The sequence below is a fragment of the Meleagris gallopavo genome, chromosome 6 (assembly GCF_905368555.1).
Source record: "Meleagris gallopavo chromosome 6, MGAL_WU_HG_1.1, whole genome shotgun sequence".
NCBI lineage: Eukaryota > Metazoa > Chordata > Aves > Galliformes > Phasianidae > Meleagris > Meleagris gallopavo.
Genome location: NC_139409.1, coordinates 28,666,333 through 28,681,979, shown reverse-complemented (window position 1 = coordinate 28,681,979; position 15,647 = coordinate 28,666,333). Strand labels below are relative to the sequence as shown.

The 15,647-nt window shown below is 33.9% G+C and overlaps 1 protein-coding gene across 5 annotated transcripts in view; it reads left to right on the top strand.

The window, feature by feature from the left end:
- The window catches only part of SNX13 (sorting nexin 13), a 65,314-nt gene extending 51,070 nt beyond the window's left edge, over positions 1 to 14,244 (top strand). For 2 of the 5 annotated variants that reach the window (XM_085226156.1, XM_085226157.1), the window contains exons 19-26: positions 1,699 to 1,806; positions 2,708 to 2,818; positions 4,008 to 4,169; positions 5,227 to 5,298; positions 6,900 to 7,045; positions 8,360 to 8,428; positions 9,539 to 9,651; positions 10,594 to 14,244. In XM_085226156.1, the coding sequence (XP_085082282.1) occupies positions 1,699 to 1,806; positions 2,708 to 2,818; positions 4,008 to 4,169; positions 5,227 to 5,298; positions 6,900 to 7,045; positions 8,360 to 8,428; positions 9,539 to 9,651; positions 10,594 to 10,841 (1,029 nt within the window). In that variant the 3' untranslated portion in view covers positions 10,842 to 14,244. Of the gene's footprint in view, positions 1 to 1,698; positions 1,807 to 2,707; positions 2,819 to 4,007; positions 4,170 to 5,226; positions 5,341 to 6,899; positions 7,047 to 8,359; positions 8,429 to 9,521; positions 9,652 to 10,593 lie in introns of those variants that run through there. The other 3 variants (XR_014883877.1, XM_085226158.1, XM_085226159.1) reach the window with 3 other exon arrangements.
- The last annotated feature ends 1,403 nt before the right edge of the window (positions 14,245 to 15,647 follow it).

The following is a 15,647-nucleotide window of genomic DNA, read 5'->3' as shown; positions in this document are numbered from 1 at the left end:
CACAGCACTGGCTTTCTCAAAGTGGGTTAAGATGTGGAGTAATTGCACTGTATTTTGCATTAATGTGTACTTTTCCACCATTAATTTAATAATTTATACTGAGCTGCTTACAGGTGCAACTGTTCAGTACGTGATGTCTGTGTAATTCCTGTAATAAAAGCATATGTACTGCTAGACTGCACTTTTATTGCTATACTTGTATGCTCAGATTCTTAAACCTCCTAAAACAAAAGAGAGAAAACGAATGAGACACTTGTAATTCACTGAAGTAAATTGTACGATCTCCTGACATCAAAAAAGTCAGTGGTCATAAGAATAGTGGCCTTAAGAGAGTAAAAAAGTCAGATTTTACTGCATCACCTCAGTAATGAAGAGTTGAGTTTCTCAAATGCCCAACAATATTGTTTTGTTTTGGAAGTAAAATTAACTGCTGACGTTCTTAATGGCATCTTACAGGTAAAGGTTTGAATCTCTTATTTAAAATTAGTAGGAGGGGTAAGGATTTGGTGTGTTACAGTATCTGTATGGACTTTAAAGAAAAATGCTGAATTGATTTTCATCCAGTTTCTTTAGTTAGTAGAGTAATATTATTCAAAGTATTGTGTTGCTTTTTATATCTATAAAATAGAAGCTATTCTTTGCTTACATGCTTCTGTTTTGATGCAATTATCTAAATAAAAAATAGACAACATTCTGTTCAATTCTTTCCTCTGGCACTTTGCAAGTGAATGAGATATGTAACGTGGGTAAGATGTGTTATGTGATGATTTCTGTAGGCCATAAACGTTATACAACCTTTGTGTTCTTCCAAGGTTAATGATGTCTTCACAAAAAGTCCACGTGCAGGAACTAAAATGGAACAAAACTCTCATTAAATCTGTAATTTTATGATCTTCTCTAATGAGGAAAGTATACAACCTTTTAGAGACCAGATACTAAATACTGTCTTTACGCCTTAAAAAATTATTTAAGATTTAGAGAAAGTATTTAGATTCTGTCTATAAATAATCTTGATTCTTCAAGTTCACTTCAAGTTCATTACTGTTCACTCTTGTGAATTGTAGCAAAATTATTCAACATTCTGATATGATAAAGCCTCATCTTTCTATACTGTTTTACTGAAACAGCTGTTCTGTGTATAAAACTGGAATGGGGGAGAAGTCATCTGGTGCCTGTCATCATGATAACCTGTATAAACAGGGTGCTGCCATATACTGTAGTGATTGAAAAATTTAAATTCTTCTTTAGTAAGTTTGTAGGAAGTATGAGAAGAAAGGGAAGATGTTTTAGAAAGATGTGCAAGTTCTCTTGATGTATAGTCATAGCCCTACTGACTTCTGTCTAAATAATAATGATAAATCCTGTACCTAAGCTTTTTGAGCAGATGTGAGGACATGAATAATTTGCGTTTGCAGAGTATACTAATATAAATCTGTATTCCAAAACTCAATATTGCTTGATGTGTTCTGAATTTAAATTTTGCCCTTGACTATCTCCTGAGAGTTGGCATGCACTCATTCTTTACAGCCTACCTTTTGGCTTCTCCAAGGTATCTGAGTTCTGAGCTTGATGCAGAAATTGTCTGTCAGGTATAATATGGTACATGAGAAGGAAAATAATGACATCTATCATTTCTGAGGTTACATGGTGAGTTGAACCTCCACTGAACACTGAGCAAAAAATCTCTTTTTCTTCTAGTTTGAAAATCTGGCAAATATACTGAAACTTCCTGGCAAAAAGACATTTAACAATATGGACAGAGACTTCTTGGAGAAGAGGAAAAAAGATTTAAATGCATATTTGCAGGTAAGCTGTTATGTCTTCTGTTTTTTTTTGTTTGTTTTGTTTTGTTTTTTTTCCCCAAGGTAGAAAATTTGCCTGAAAATTTGGTGATGTTTTATAAAAAGAACAAAACAACACGTTGTGAGTGTCCCAGCAGAAGTGCCAAATCTAATTTTGAATAATGTGAGTAAATAAAAATGGCATAGGTCTGTCATCAATACGTCCTGATGTTAATATGGGAAGCACAGGTGCTCATTTTCTGAGATTATGTTTCTCAAATTGCAAACAGAATTCATCCAGAAAGCCTTAAGTTCAAACATTATATTTTCTAGTTATTTCACCTTTTCTGTGCTGTTTAGTTTTATTCTCTGCCATTTCTGCCCTTGCTTCTTTGAGCTGGTGAGATTCCAATTGTTGCTTTTGGTTTTTGTTGTTGTTGTTGTTGTTGTTGTTTTTTAGCACTACACCACTAAACTTTCTTTAAACTTTCTTCCATTACACTCATGTGGTTACTTTCTCCTGTGCTGTTGCATAAGGATTGGCATGGCACTCACTCTGCTGAATACCAGAACAGCACAGCTTCTCCATTCAGATGAGAACTCTGTTTTATTTCACAGGGACTTCCTTGTCACTTAGCACCAAAGTATGTTGACTGACTTGATGGATGTTTTAAGAATAATGAAAATGTATTTAACATATTTTTCTGTGAGATGCTATAGTTAACATATTAGTTAAGAATTATAGAAATTACCTGTTTGCAGATTGTTTCCATCTTTAGAATAGTGTTATGTTGGAATAAAATTTAGAAGATGCATGAAAAAATACATTGCAAAATATGCTGACTTTGCGTATGAAACTTTCACTAAACTGCATGGCTCTTTTCAAAATTACTTTAAAAGTGCCTTTCAAAAAATATTTTACTCAGCTCCTGTTAAATCCTGAAATGATGAAAGCTTCTCCAGCTCTAGCCCATTATGTGTACGACTTCTTGGAAAATAAGGCCTACAGCAAAGGGAAGGGGGATTTTGCACGGAAGGTAAGAATGATTTTACAACATCAATGAAACTTTTTAGAGCATTTGTTGGTGTGATGGCTGCATTAAACAAAGATATAGATCTGATATTAAGCAGCTATTTCATATATACTATGTTTGAATATGTGATATTCAGTTTAATGTGAGATAATATATGAAATGTTTTATATATGAAATACTATAAGCCATGCTTTCAAAAAGCTTTACAAAGAATCTGAGGGAATATAGAACCATGGATTGCACTAAGAATATTTTAAAATTGTGTTTGTTGCGAACTACTTTGTCAGAGACATCTCTGATTTTTTTCTTTTTTTTTTTTTTTGGTACTCATTTCTTATATCTTTTTTCAGTTCTTTACTCTGTATTTGCTGCTGTTACATACTGTCCACTCTTCAGCTCAAAAATTGAAATACATTTCCCTTCAAAAGCAGCTGTTGTGTGTTTTAGTTGTAGGCAGTGCCAATGATCAAATTCAGAGCTCTGAACTGTGCATTTATTTTATCAAGCCACCAGAACTCTCTTCAGAGAAATGATTCTTTGTTCACTTGACCAGTGTGTGAGCATCTGCTTTACAAATACAAGTATTTCTAAGTTTCTATTGACTTTTTCATATAAAAAGCATCTAAAACTGTAAGTTCAAGCTTCTTTATTTCTAAAGTACTTAACACAGAGCATAGTAAAACACTTCTTGTAAGTTTATCATTATTTATGTGATGACTCAGTAAGATTAGTTTTAACTTGAAATCCCCCACAATCTTTTGAGCATCACGTTAGTATTTGTACCTCTGGACTGAATATAAGGTATATATGAAAGCCATGTTTCAAAGATGGTCAGCTGAAAGCAGAAGGGAAACGCTTCTGGACGCAGGAGTCTCAGAGCAAAGAAATGGCATTAAATGGACAAGAAAAGGAAAGCAAATACAAGGAAAGAAAGGCTAAAGAATAGTTAAGTGGAAATGACTCAGGAAGAAGATCAATTGAAAGATGTGAAGGCTTGCAGCAGGGATGTAAGGACTGAGAAAGAAATGAAAATGAAATTAAAACTTTTTGCTGCAGTATGTAATGAGCTCAAGCAATTACAGTTGTCCTTCGTATAATTGTTCTCCAGAATAGCGTGATACTTCTCATAGTACATTAATTTACTAGTGTCCTCATAGATCATACAATTCTGGTTCAACATCTTCCCCTTTAGATGGACACATTTGTAAACCCACTGCGTAACTCTATGAGAAATGTATCAAATGCAGTCAAGTCTCTCCCTGACAGCCTCGCAGAGGGAATGACTAAAATGTCAGACAACATGGGTAAAATGTCAGAGAGACTGGGACAAGACATAAAGCAATCATTTTTCAAGGTAAGAAAAAATCTGGTAGTTAATATGTACTAGTCAATTAATAGGAGATTGTCAAGTCATTTTAACTTATGTATTATAACGAAGAGTTAGGTCCTTGGATAGGAGAGCAGTCTGTTCTTATTCCTATATCCCTTCTTTATAAGGTTCAGCAGTCATTATACTGCAAATGTGGAGTTCTCTTTGATGTTATGTAACACATTAGAAGATGGAATTTATGCAGGGTTCCATCTTCAATTCACTGCAGCCATTTGAGAACAATGTGGAGGTGTAATCGATTTTACCTTCCGTTCTCATAAAGCTAGATTGCTGCAGTCACTGCATTCGTTGGACAAAGAACGCATGTATTGAAAGTTAATAAGGAGATAATGTCTTCTATGCTTATTCCTTATTGAATTCTGTCTTTAATTAATTTTTCTTTCTGCCTGTCCTGCCATGTACTACCGTTATCTTTTCTCATGTAATGTATGCCTAAAATACAGCATCTTAAAGATATAGAGTCATAGCAAGGCATGCTATCTTCCTATATACTAGAAATCTTCCTGGTGTGTCTGTCTTACCTTCCTTTCCCTTGCTTTTCTACTTCTGTGTCTTAGATGTAGAACAGTAACCCAGATGAACTAAACATAAAAGGGAATAATAAATCTATGGTTTGGGTTTTTTTTGTCATTGTAAGGAGTGTGATTTTTATATAATTTTTATGTTCTTGGGTGAGTATTACTACCTCTGGACTTTCTGATAGCTGGCAGCTTCCCTGGTGTGTGAGTAGCAAAATATATGCTGTTATACTCACTAGGACAAAGTGAAAGTTAAGATAAAGGGAAAATAACATAAGAAGTATCGTGGTTTTTCAGCTAAAGCACTGGGCACTTGAGAAAATGTACATGATCATACAGGACCTGATTAGCTGGAATATGAAAATCTGCTGTAGTATGCAACTGACCTTTGACCAAATGTTTGGTTTTTGTTTTCATAATCATCTTGGGTATGAAAATGAATCTAATTTATTGGAGTTCTACAATATTGTCCTTATTAAAGCTTACCTTTTCTTGAATTGCAGGTGCCTCCTTTGATCCAGAAAACCTATTCAGATCCTGACCATTGCCGTGTTGCAGCAACAATTGATGACAGTGTGAGTCTGACACTGATAAATAAACGAGGCACTTAGAAGCAGGTGTTTAAGGCACTTAAATTTCTTTTAATAAATGTTTCCTTCTAAAACTAACTTCTTTTTTAGTACTAAGATGGCTAGGCAGTACATTAAAGTTCACATGACAATATTTTGGTGTTTGGGGTATTTATTTTTTTAAGATTTGATTGAAGTTTTTATTCCATCTTCTATTTCTTTCTATTCAAAGTGTGATACCAGACTGTCAGCATAATTTCAGTTACGACTGATTTCTGAGAACATTTCAGGAGGCCTTCAACTAATGGATCATAAGTAGTGTTTAGTACATTTCTTTTAGACAAAGAAAAAAAGTTCATATAGTCCTGAGTAATAAACTTTCAGTATGTGGATACCAAAAATAAATGTAGTAATATTAAGAAACTTGACAGTGAAGTTGAAATTGTCGTGATGTGTGGTATTTTGATGTTGTTTTAGTTGAAACATTGATCATGTACATGGAAATAAAAAAAAAAAAAAAAAAAAAAGAAACAACTTTCATGCTTAAGTAGGACAGAAATGCTGTGAGATTATCAGTGATTATATGCAGTTTACCACGGCCATAAGTGTGCACCTGTTTTGCCTTTCACATTTTAGGTTTTAGAACACATCAAAGCATTCCTGTTTGTCGTCTTGTGCATAATTGCAGTGATGGCTTGGTAGATGTATTTTTACTCAAATAACAGACTTGAGCCCCTCTGGGTTTTCCTTTTCCTTCATTGTTTTTCATTCTATCAGACTGTATCTGTGAATTTGTAATTGCAAACATATATCTTCTATCACTCTTGAGGCTGCTATTTTTGCACAGGCAAAACTAAATTATAGAGTCCAAATATATTAGCAGCTTCTTTGCAAAAAATTTCATTGATCTTCTGTAAATTGAATAGAAGCTGCAATTCTTGTTAGCTTCTAAGATAATTTTAGCTTGCTGTTCTATGAAGTATTAATAACGAATTTAATATTTAAGCAGCAACTCAGTCAAAAAATGCATTTGTTGCATTTGTGTTAAATAACACACAAGTGTTCTCTTGTGTAATACAACTGTAACTCCAAGTAACTCCATCTTTTATGCAGTAGTTTAGCAATGTATTGGCTTAAATTTTGGCATATACCAAAAAGCAGGCCATGAGAAGTTAATGTTATGTCTATAGGGGATAAAAGATGAAAAATGAATACTCTTATTAGAATTTAGTAAACTCTTCCTCAAATTTAATACTTTTCAGTAGTTCTGAATTTGTCTACCTAAGAAAATGCAAAGAGACAAGTTCTCTCCAGTTCATGCGTACTTGTATTAAGTTTGTTCCACTTCAGTACAGTAACAATTCCTTTTTTATGTTCTTTTCTTTAGAAAAAAAAAAAAGGTGTAAGACTATTTTATCCTTATTTTTCAATTTTTTATGCTGTAGTTGGTCACGTTATAGAAGATTTATGAAGATTTCATATTATAATAAACAATAGATTCAAGAGTTCTGACCCTGTTGTGTTTACACAGAAGCATTTGGTCTGTGAATTGTGCCAGTTGTGAACTGAAATATGTTTACTGATTCTATCTTTACTCACTTGATCAGGTGGATGACAATATTCCACTTCGAGTAATGCTCCTCCTAATGGATGAAGTCTTTGATTTAAAGGAAAGAAATCAATGGTTAAGAAGAAATATAAAGAATCTGCTTCAACAGCTTATTAGAGCAACGTATGGTGACACAATTAATAGGTACGGCTTTTCTTATATAGAGCTATTGTGTGAGTGAAGTTATGGAGACTGACTAGAAATCCTTTCTGACATTGCTATATTGATACATTCTTTCCCCTTTAAAGAGAATGAAGAGAAACCAAGTGCAAATTTGATGTAAATGTACACTTGCCAGAGAACTGCTTTCACAGAGCCAGAAGCTCTGTGAAAGCTGAACTAAGTTACATTAATAAAATTACTTTTATTAATGTAACTTAATACTGGCTTTATATATGCTTTTTAACCTATGTTTTACATCGTATTTTTTCCTGTTAATACTATTTTTTTTCTGCCCAATTTCTGGTTTCATCTCTGTAGTGTTACAAATTATACATGAGCACTATCAAATTAGGTGAATTGTAATTATAATTGGTTCCTTAATTGTCAATTTGGCATAGTGCTGTGGATCAGGAACTTTATTTCTGCCAGGTGAGAAGTAGCTTGCCATTACTCTTCTGGGAATTCCCTCACTGTACTTTTTAACCTTCATGTGTATACTTACAATGTTTTTATCATCAGTATTTCAAATATAGGTGATTCTTGTGGTATCAGTAGCGATGCTTCTATATAATAGGAATAGCACTGGGTTCTTTTGAAATTATTCCTAGTGGCCAGATGAGAATTATCTTGAAACCCGTGCTTCCAAACACATGTTGTCCTATTGAATAGCTCTGAAAACACTATTACTATTTTCAATTTGTAGAATAACTAGCTGAATTTGTATACAGCAGATTCTTAAGGTTTGATGACATTATTTTTTTAAGTGGTGTACAAATGTTAATATCATTTCCATAAACATACCACATTTGAATATTGAACTGTATCTGCTGATGAATTGAAGTAGTGATAATGTCAACTTTGATTAGTCAGTATTATTTTCAAGATTACAGGCTAACCTTATAAATAAGTACAATGAGTTTTAAGCAGATTCTTTGCTTACATAAACAGAATTTGAACAGTGCTTCATGAATAGGGGAGCTGTGCAAGCACAACATTTATATCATGTTGGAAGGAGATGTAACGTCATTTTTCCTACCTGCTTGGTCATCATATGTTTACTGAAGTGGAAAAAGGCCTTAGCTTCAGCAGTACTCAGAGAGCAATAAGGGACTTCAAATTTTTGTCTTGAGAATCAGTCTTTGATTTCATAGTGTGCCATTTTACAGAACCTACTTGATAGCATTGGAGAAGAACTGAAGTTGCACTTTGCACAACAGTACTCTTTAAAATGGTTCACTTATTTTTCCGTTCCTTCACTGAAATAAGAAAATAAGAGACTTGTTGCTTTGATTTTAGGAAAATAGTTGATCATGTTGACTGGATGACATCTCCTGAACAAGTAGCAGATGCTGTGAAACGCTTCAGGTATGTCTTTCGTGATATATGTTAAATGCAGAGTACCTGTCAATCGATGTCTAGTATATGTCCATCTTTCCTGTTGTGTGAGGAAATCATTACAGTAGAGGAGTCTATTTTGACCAGGCCCAGCCTTTTAGTTGTTTTAAGTGAGAAAAAGTATCTGTAACATAAAGAAAAATATTTCGGAATTTTCTCCTCTTCATTAAAATGTTCTTTTTTAACTGATCCTGAAGATCTGTGGTATTTGGAATTCATCGTGTTACTGGATGAAGTGTCTTGTTTACCTTGATGAAGGCATGTGTGTATCCAATCTTAAAAAGCAAACAGTTATTATTATTAAAAATCCTAGCTCCATGCTAGTACATGTTCTATACAAGGTCAAACAATTGAACTGAATTCTGAGTTTGAAATTGTCAGACCCTCTTTAGAAAAATCTGTATCATCATTCTGTTTCCTAAAATGCTCAATGACTTCAGAAGTATTTGTTGAATATAACACCCTCTCACATCTTCTGTTTTTTATTTGCATGGAGGAAAAGATATAAAGTAGAATAACCTATTAGCCAAAGGACCTATTAGAGATACTCTGTTATTCTTTAATAAAATGAGTTAAGAACATGCGTGCCTTAATCAGAAAAATAATGCGTCATAAACTGATGAAAAACAACTTTTCACACTGAGATTTGTGTTTTGCATGGGGCATTACAATAGACTAAAGTGTCTTCATCTCACCTCTAGCTTATAAATAGTTCTACCTCCATGAAAGATCTATTGAAACAATTAGTAGATCAAAGTCTGTCAGTGACAATAAAAACTGATGCAATATGTGATCTTTGAATGATTTTGCTGTGTAATATATTCTTAAATTTTTCTTTCAACTGATTCCATTCTAAGTAGCATGAAGCAACTGTGAATAGATCTAGTGCATCGTAAATCTTTCTTCGGATTATTCCATTTTTCCCTTTCTTTTCCCTTCTCTAATAATTAAAGTATGTGTTAGGTTCTGTACAAGTTGTTTTCATGTATTTATCTTATGAGAAAATTTGGAGAGATTTAAATATAACCTTCCATTTGATTAAAATTTTAATGTATTTTGACAGATTTGCTTTTGTTACAGAGATGCCTTTTGGCCCAATGGCATTTTAGCAGAGACCGTTCCACGGAGAGACAAAGCTATTAGAATGAGAACAAGAGTAGCAGGGAAGACCAAATTGCTAGAGATAATGCCGGGTAAGGGGATTTCAGATTGAAGCTAAATAATCCTTAACTGCATATTGGTGCTGGAGTTAATGTTGATTTGTTGAAAAAATGAAAAGAAACGCTGACTTTTGAACTATATTCAAATAAAATGGTTTTAATTATTAAAGCACTGAAAATTTTCTCATGTGGTGACCTTTGCAACTTTAGTTCTTAGAACCAATCCTGTATTTAGTTTCACTAGAGGATTTAAGTTGAGTACATGAAAATCATATATTCCAGTGCAGCATGAGGCCCCACCTGGAGTACTGCATTCAGGTTTGGGGCCCCTTTGCACAAGGAAGATATGGAGCTGTTGGAGTGAGTCCAGAGGAGTGAGGAACTGGACTTGTTCAGCACAGAAGAAGAGGCTCCTCTGGGAGGACCTCATTGTGGCCTTAAAAGAGCTTTTAAACAAGAAATCGACTTTGTATATGGTGTGAAAGTGATATGGCAAAGGGGAACAGTTTTAAATTCAAAAAAAGGAGAGTTAGGGAGGCATAGGGAGGGAATTACTTTCTCAGAGGGTGTCATGGTGCTGGCACAGGCTGCCCAGAAAAGCTGTGGATGCCCTGTCCCTGGAGGAATTCGAGGCCAGTTTAGATGCAGCCCTGGGCAGCCTGGTCAGGTGAGTCGCAATCCTGTTCAGGACAGAGGGTTAGAAATAGATGATCCTTAAGGTCCCTTCAAATCCAAGCCATTCTATGATTATATACAGTGTAGAATGGATGTAATTTTCAGAGATCATTTCGACTCTGAGAGAACGTTTAGATTAGCCGTACTATCTATAATAGAGGCACTATTACTTCAAATTTCAAGCTGCATAATTTCTGATAGAAAGTCTGGACAAATTACTTGACAGACTTAATATTCAGTGTGTTATTAACTGAGATGTAGAATTAAATTTAACCTTTCATGTACTTTTCATTTTTGTAGATGAACTGAAGCACATCATAGGTGCTGAGACAACACGAAAAGGTATTCTTCGGGTCTTTGAGATGTTCCAGCATACTCAACTGAATAAGAGAATGGTATACGTCTTTCTGGAGAGATTTCTAGAAACCTTATTTCCACAAAATAAGTTCCATGAGCTCTTCAACAAACTGCATTCACGGTCAAAGCAGATGCAGAGGTATAAACAGAGACTACATTCTACTCAAGCGCCTTCCTTGCAGAAAAGGTGACACTTTAAACCTATTAAGCTGGTGTATGTTTGTCCAGGACTTATTACTTGGGCAGATTCTCTGGGGCTTCAAACTTACATGCTATTATTTCTGCACCAGTCTTTTAGTGTCACATAGTAGATTATTAATGCATCTGTAAGACCTGTGGATCTTCTCATCTTCACTTGTAATTCAACCACTACCAGAAGGGTTCGTGTGTCTTAAATGATTTGGTGCGTCTTCATGCAACATTGAGAAGAAAACTGGCCCACTATATAAGAATGCTGATTCCTTCCGTTCCTGAGGCGATGTTTGCCAGCAATGAAAAGTGCCAGACTGAGTGAAGCATAACGATGAAGGAAAAGAATGATGCGGTGAAGGAAAAGAACGTTTTGGCACTGGGAGATAGTGCAATGTGTGAGAATCAGGTGGAATTTTTCTACATTATGTCTATTGAGGCTCTGTAGGGCTTATTTAACATTCCTGTAAAGGCTGAGCTAACATGAAAAGCAATCTCTGGAACAGCAGATTTATAGAGGAGGGGAAAAATAGTTATACCCCCATTCATAAAAGTATATTTATTAAAGTAAAGTTGAGGAAATGTGATTTTTATGCCACACAAACTTTCCCTTTTATGTTTGGAAATAAAACTAACATTAGATCTGTTGGGGGTTTTAGTAAAGATGCAGTAGAAATAAAACCTTTATTCTGATTATTCTGTAGCTCTAAGGGCCATCTTCTGCTCTTATAGCACCTGACATACATTTTGCATGTAACTTCAGTGAAGAAGGGGCATCATATTTATGTTCAATTGGTGTATTTGAACATATGTCAAAATCATAGTTGCAGAAGGAAGGGGGTACATGTTTCAAAGAGCACAGATATCGTACTAGGAGATGAGGAAATTGCACTAAGAAACAATTCTCACACTATTCCCAACTAAAATCTGAAACTTTTTAGGGTGCAAAAGACTGTGTCCTACCTAATTGAAGGATTCCTTTACCTTTGAGCGTGTAAGGTTCATGGGGAAAAAAAAAAAATGTTAGAATTAGTTGGTTCCTTACAGATAAAAAGATTTCATTAGTCATATGCAAACATTTGGGAATTCCTGAACGCATCCTAGTGTATATATGAAAATAAAAAGGAGATAAAATTACAATATTTTTTTAAATAATTTTTTTATTTTTTGCATAGTGTAAAATTTTAATAGAAATTTGACATCAAGGCCCCACATCCATCTGTTTAGTTCCATCAAATAATTTATGTCCAATTAAGAATAAAATAACAAATAATACTTTTAGGCCACAGCATACCTCAGTTCGTCTTTTCTTTTTCATAGTCCCCTACTGTTTATGAGCACTACTATCTGAGTGAATAGAAAGTAATTTTGCAGAGTCCATATTTCTTCAGAACGCTTAACACGGGATATGATACAACTATTGATTAAGGATACTTACAGCAATTTGTGTTTAAATGGGAACAAATCCTTCTACATGAGAGAGGAACACAGACCATTTATTAAAGCGTTCTAAAGAGAAGATAGAAGGCTCTCAAAGGACCTAGTTAATTTGACTGAAGCATCTATATAAATCATTTTTCTTATGGACTCTATTCACGCAATGTAGCCTTTTATCATACTACTTAACGATGATCATATTGTACTGTTAACGTTTTCATACAGTATGCATGGGCTCAAGTGCACTTGTTTGTTTTTTTTTTTTCCTTTATTGCAGAATTAAATACTGTAAGTTAAATCCCTTTCTTTTATAATTACCAAGAAGACAAGTTGGAAAATATGTAACAACCCTTCCCCCTTCTTCTCTGCAGATTTTGTAGAAGTGTGATTAAGTGCTGTTGAATTTAACAAAATTGTTGAGTTCCTGTGTGGAGTAGTCAGCATAGCCAGCTACTATTGTTTACATGCCTGTATCTTCCTCTGATGTCAGTGTAGACTATAGCATACCTGACATCTAGCTGATGAAAGATCGTTCAGCAATTGTTCTTGGTGATATAGTACTTACATCATTGATACTACCAAACCTAATTTATGTCTTTTTAAATCACTGAATTTGTTTTGCAGTATGAAAATGGGAAGTTTAAATGCTGTTTTGTCAAATCTGTGGAACCTCTTATCTATCTGCAGGTACCATGAAAAAATTCAAGAGAATGGTGATTGTGTGCAAATTGGGATTTTCTTAATTATCTGGTACATTTCTGTAAAAAAAAAAAATAATAAAATAATAATAATAATAATAAAAAAATAAAAATAAAAAATAAAAATAATATCTCTAGAAATGTGAACTGAACATAATACACCATGTTCATTAGTCATTTTACTTAATGGAATTTATTACATATATATATGCTTATACACACACTTATATATGGGTGTGCATACGTGTATATATATACTAAAGTTTTGTCTTCTGTATTTAGTTGCAGAATGTGGGTTCCTAATTCAGTTGTGCCTGTTGGCTGGCAAGATCGATCAGAAATTAATACTTTTGGTTTAAAAATTTGTACCTGTCTTTACAATGGTTTTCCTTTTGTCAATTCAAAATACCTTCCCTGTCAACCACGCAGCCTGTTGTCCTATAAAGTCTCCAAAACTGAATGTTAACATACAGCACTTAAGTGTATCTTCTGGCCTTTGGGTGCTGTGACTGGCCACTGAAGATTGTGCCATTGTCAACAAATGCACTTGTTTTAGCCTTAATTATTTTTAAGAGAAAATGAGCAATTGAGTTTTTCATTTGGTTCATCCTCAAGCTTGTGCTGCTGGTGTTTGCTAGAACTAAACAGTAAATTTTAAGTGCTACCAGAATGTGTACCAAAATAAAAAATATATGAAATCCACAATCTAAATTTTAATTTTGTGCAATATTTTCATTTAATGCATGTGTATTTGAGTAACTGTAAAATAAATGAATTTTTAACGTTTTAAAGTCTAGGTTAAAAATGTCTTCTCAGCTGAACAATTTTGCATTCTGTTGTTGCATTAGTTTATTTCAGGACTTGTTTTAAAAGTCTTATTTGTTACTCCGCTGTTAATTCCCTTGTTCTTAATGGTCCTTGCTCGTGGGAGCATAGCTCATACATTACAAGGGGAAAATCTAAAGAGCTCATCTCGTGAATATAGCCGTTATAGATTACTTGTGCATATCATTGTACAGTAAGTGTCAGCTGTGTGCCTAATTGTTCTGTTGATGCTTTTTCCCTCCCTTCCCCATCCTTTCGTTTCTGTAACAAAGAATGAACATGAAACAGACTGCCAGGGTCACCTCTACTGGATGGCAGAGGACTCTGAATTTTCTTTTTTTTTTTTTTTTCTCTTCTTTTTTTTTTTTTTTTTGAGTTTGCATTTATGTTCTGTCCAATAGAAAGGCTAAAAAAAAAAAATTACACTAATAAAGTATTAACAGGATTACTGTGAGTCTCTAACATTTATTTTTAAAATAACAGGTATGAATGTTTCTGTGGTCTGAAAAAAAAATTGCAGAGGATGACTGTTGGTTGGTGTTAAGTGCAACTTTAAAAAGAGAAAAAATCACTCCTTGATTTTTAAATGCTTTGTGAACTAGCTTTGCTTTTAACAAATGACATTACTACAGTGATTTTTCAATCAGTGTTTTCATTGTTCTATATTCTAAAAAGATATATGCAGAAACTATATAATTATATGGTGTATGCCTCTTTTTATTGTTGTTGGTTGTTTTTTTTTTTTTTTAACTTCACTTTTTTCCCGAGTTCATTTCGCAGCAGCTGGATCTACCATGGGAGCACAATTGTTATCCTTCATATATTTATTCCAGCTGTTTCACATTCATCAAAAAGATGAATTACAGAGATGTTAGTTCTTTGACCCAGGCGTAATGTGTTTATTGTTCTCACCAACTTGCACACTTCTGCTACAGGATATAGACACATCAGGAATTTCATTACTGACTTCAGACTTATTTGTTGAAGCTGTTATCCTAGAATAATTTTATGGCAGGAAATTCACTCCATTATAATTTCTCTTTAATGAATTCTTTTAATTATCTGTCATTTGTTAAATGATGTTTGTATGTGCCTGTGACTTACTTAACTGTCTATTTAACAGTCTACCACATTATCTGGTTTAAACTTTTTGATGTTTAGTGAATGTATGAGGGTTACTGACGTTCTTCTGATGTTCAGTAATCAGTATCATTCTACATGTGATTTATTTAACTACAAATTTCGTGTTCTACCTATTGGATGAAATAAGTTTGTTTTAGTAAAGGATTTTAAAAGAAAGTTTTCTTTTCATGAACAATTTGAAACATCTATGCCTATGTTCTTCCCCTACTACTCATACTGTGGATTTCAAGTAACTTTACCATGCTGTGGTTCTTTGGATTACTATGGCATGTTGGGGTTTGGAATACAGAAAATGTGCATGTGTCAGTTAAATTGTTTGATATCTAGTTAGAAAGGGCTAACTGGAATTTTTAATTGACATTTCATAACTGAACTGGTACCTAAGTTTAATTCTGAGATTAGGTTTATGTACAGAACTAAACTACATTTATTAGCGATCAAGAGCTATTTATTGGGAGTAAGGAATATAGCTTTTTTTTTTTTTTTTTAAATAGACTGTCTTAGCAATTTAAAGGCAAATTCCAAGTAATCTTTTGAGTCTTTCTATTCTATAAGTTTCTCAACCTGAAGTCTAGAAACGTGCTTGTTCTGAATTAAGAGGTACAGAATTTTCAAATAGCAACTACGGGAATCTTAAGTAAGAGCTTCTGGTAAAACTGTGGGAATTGAGAACACCTATTCATTGAGAATATGCAGAATATTGTG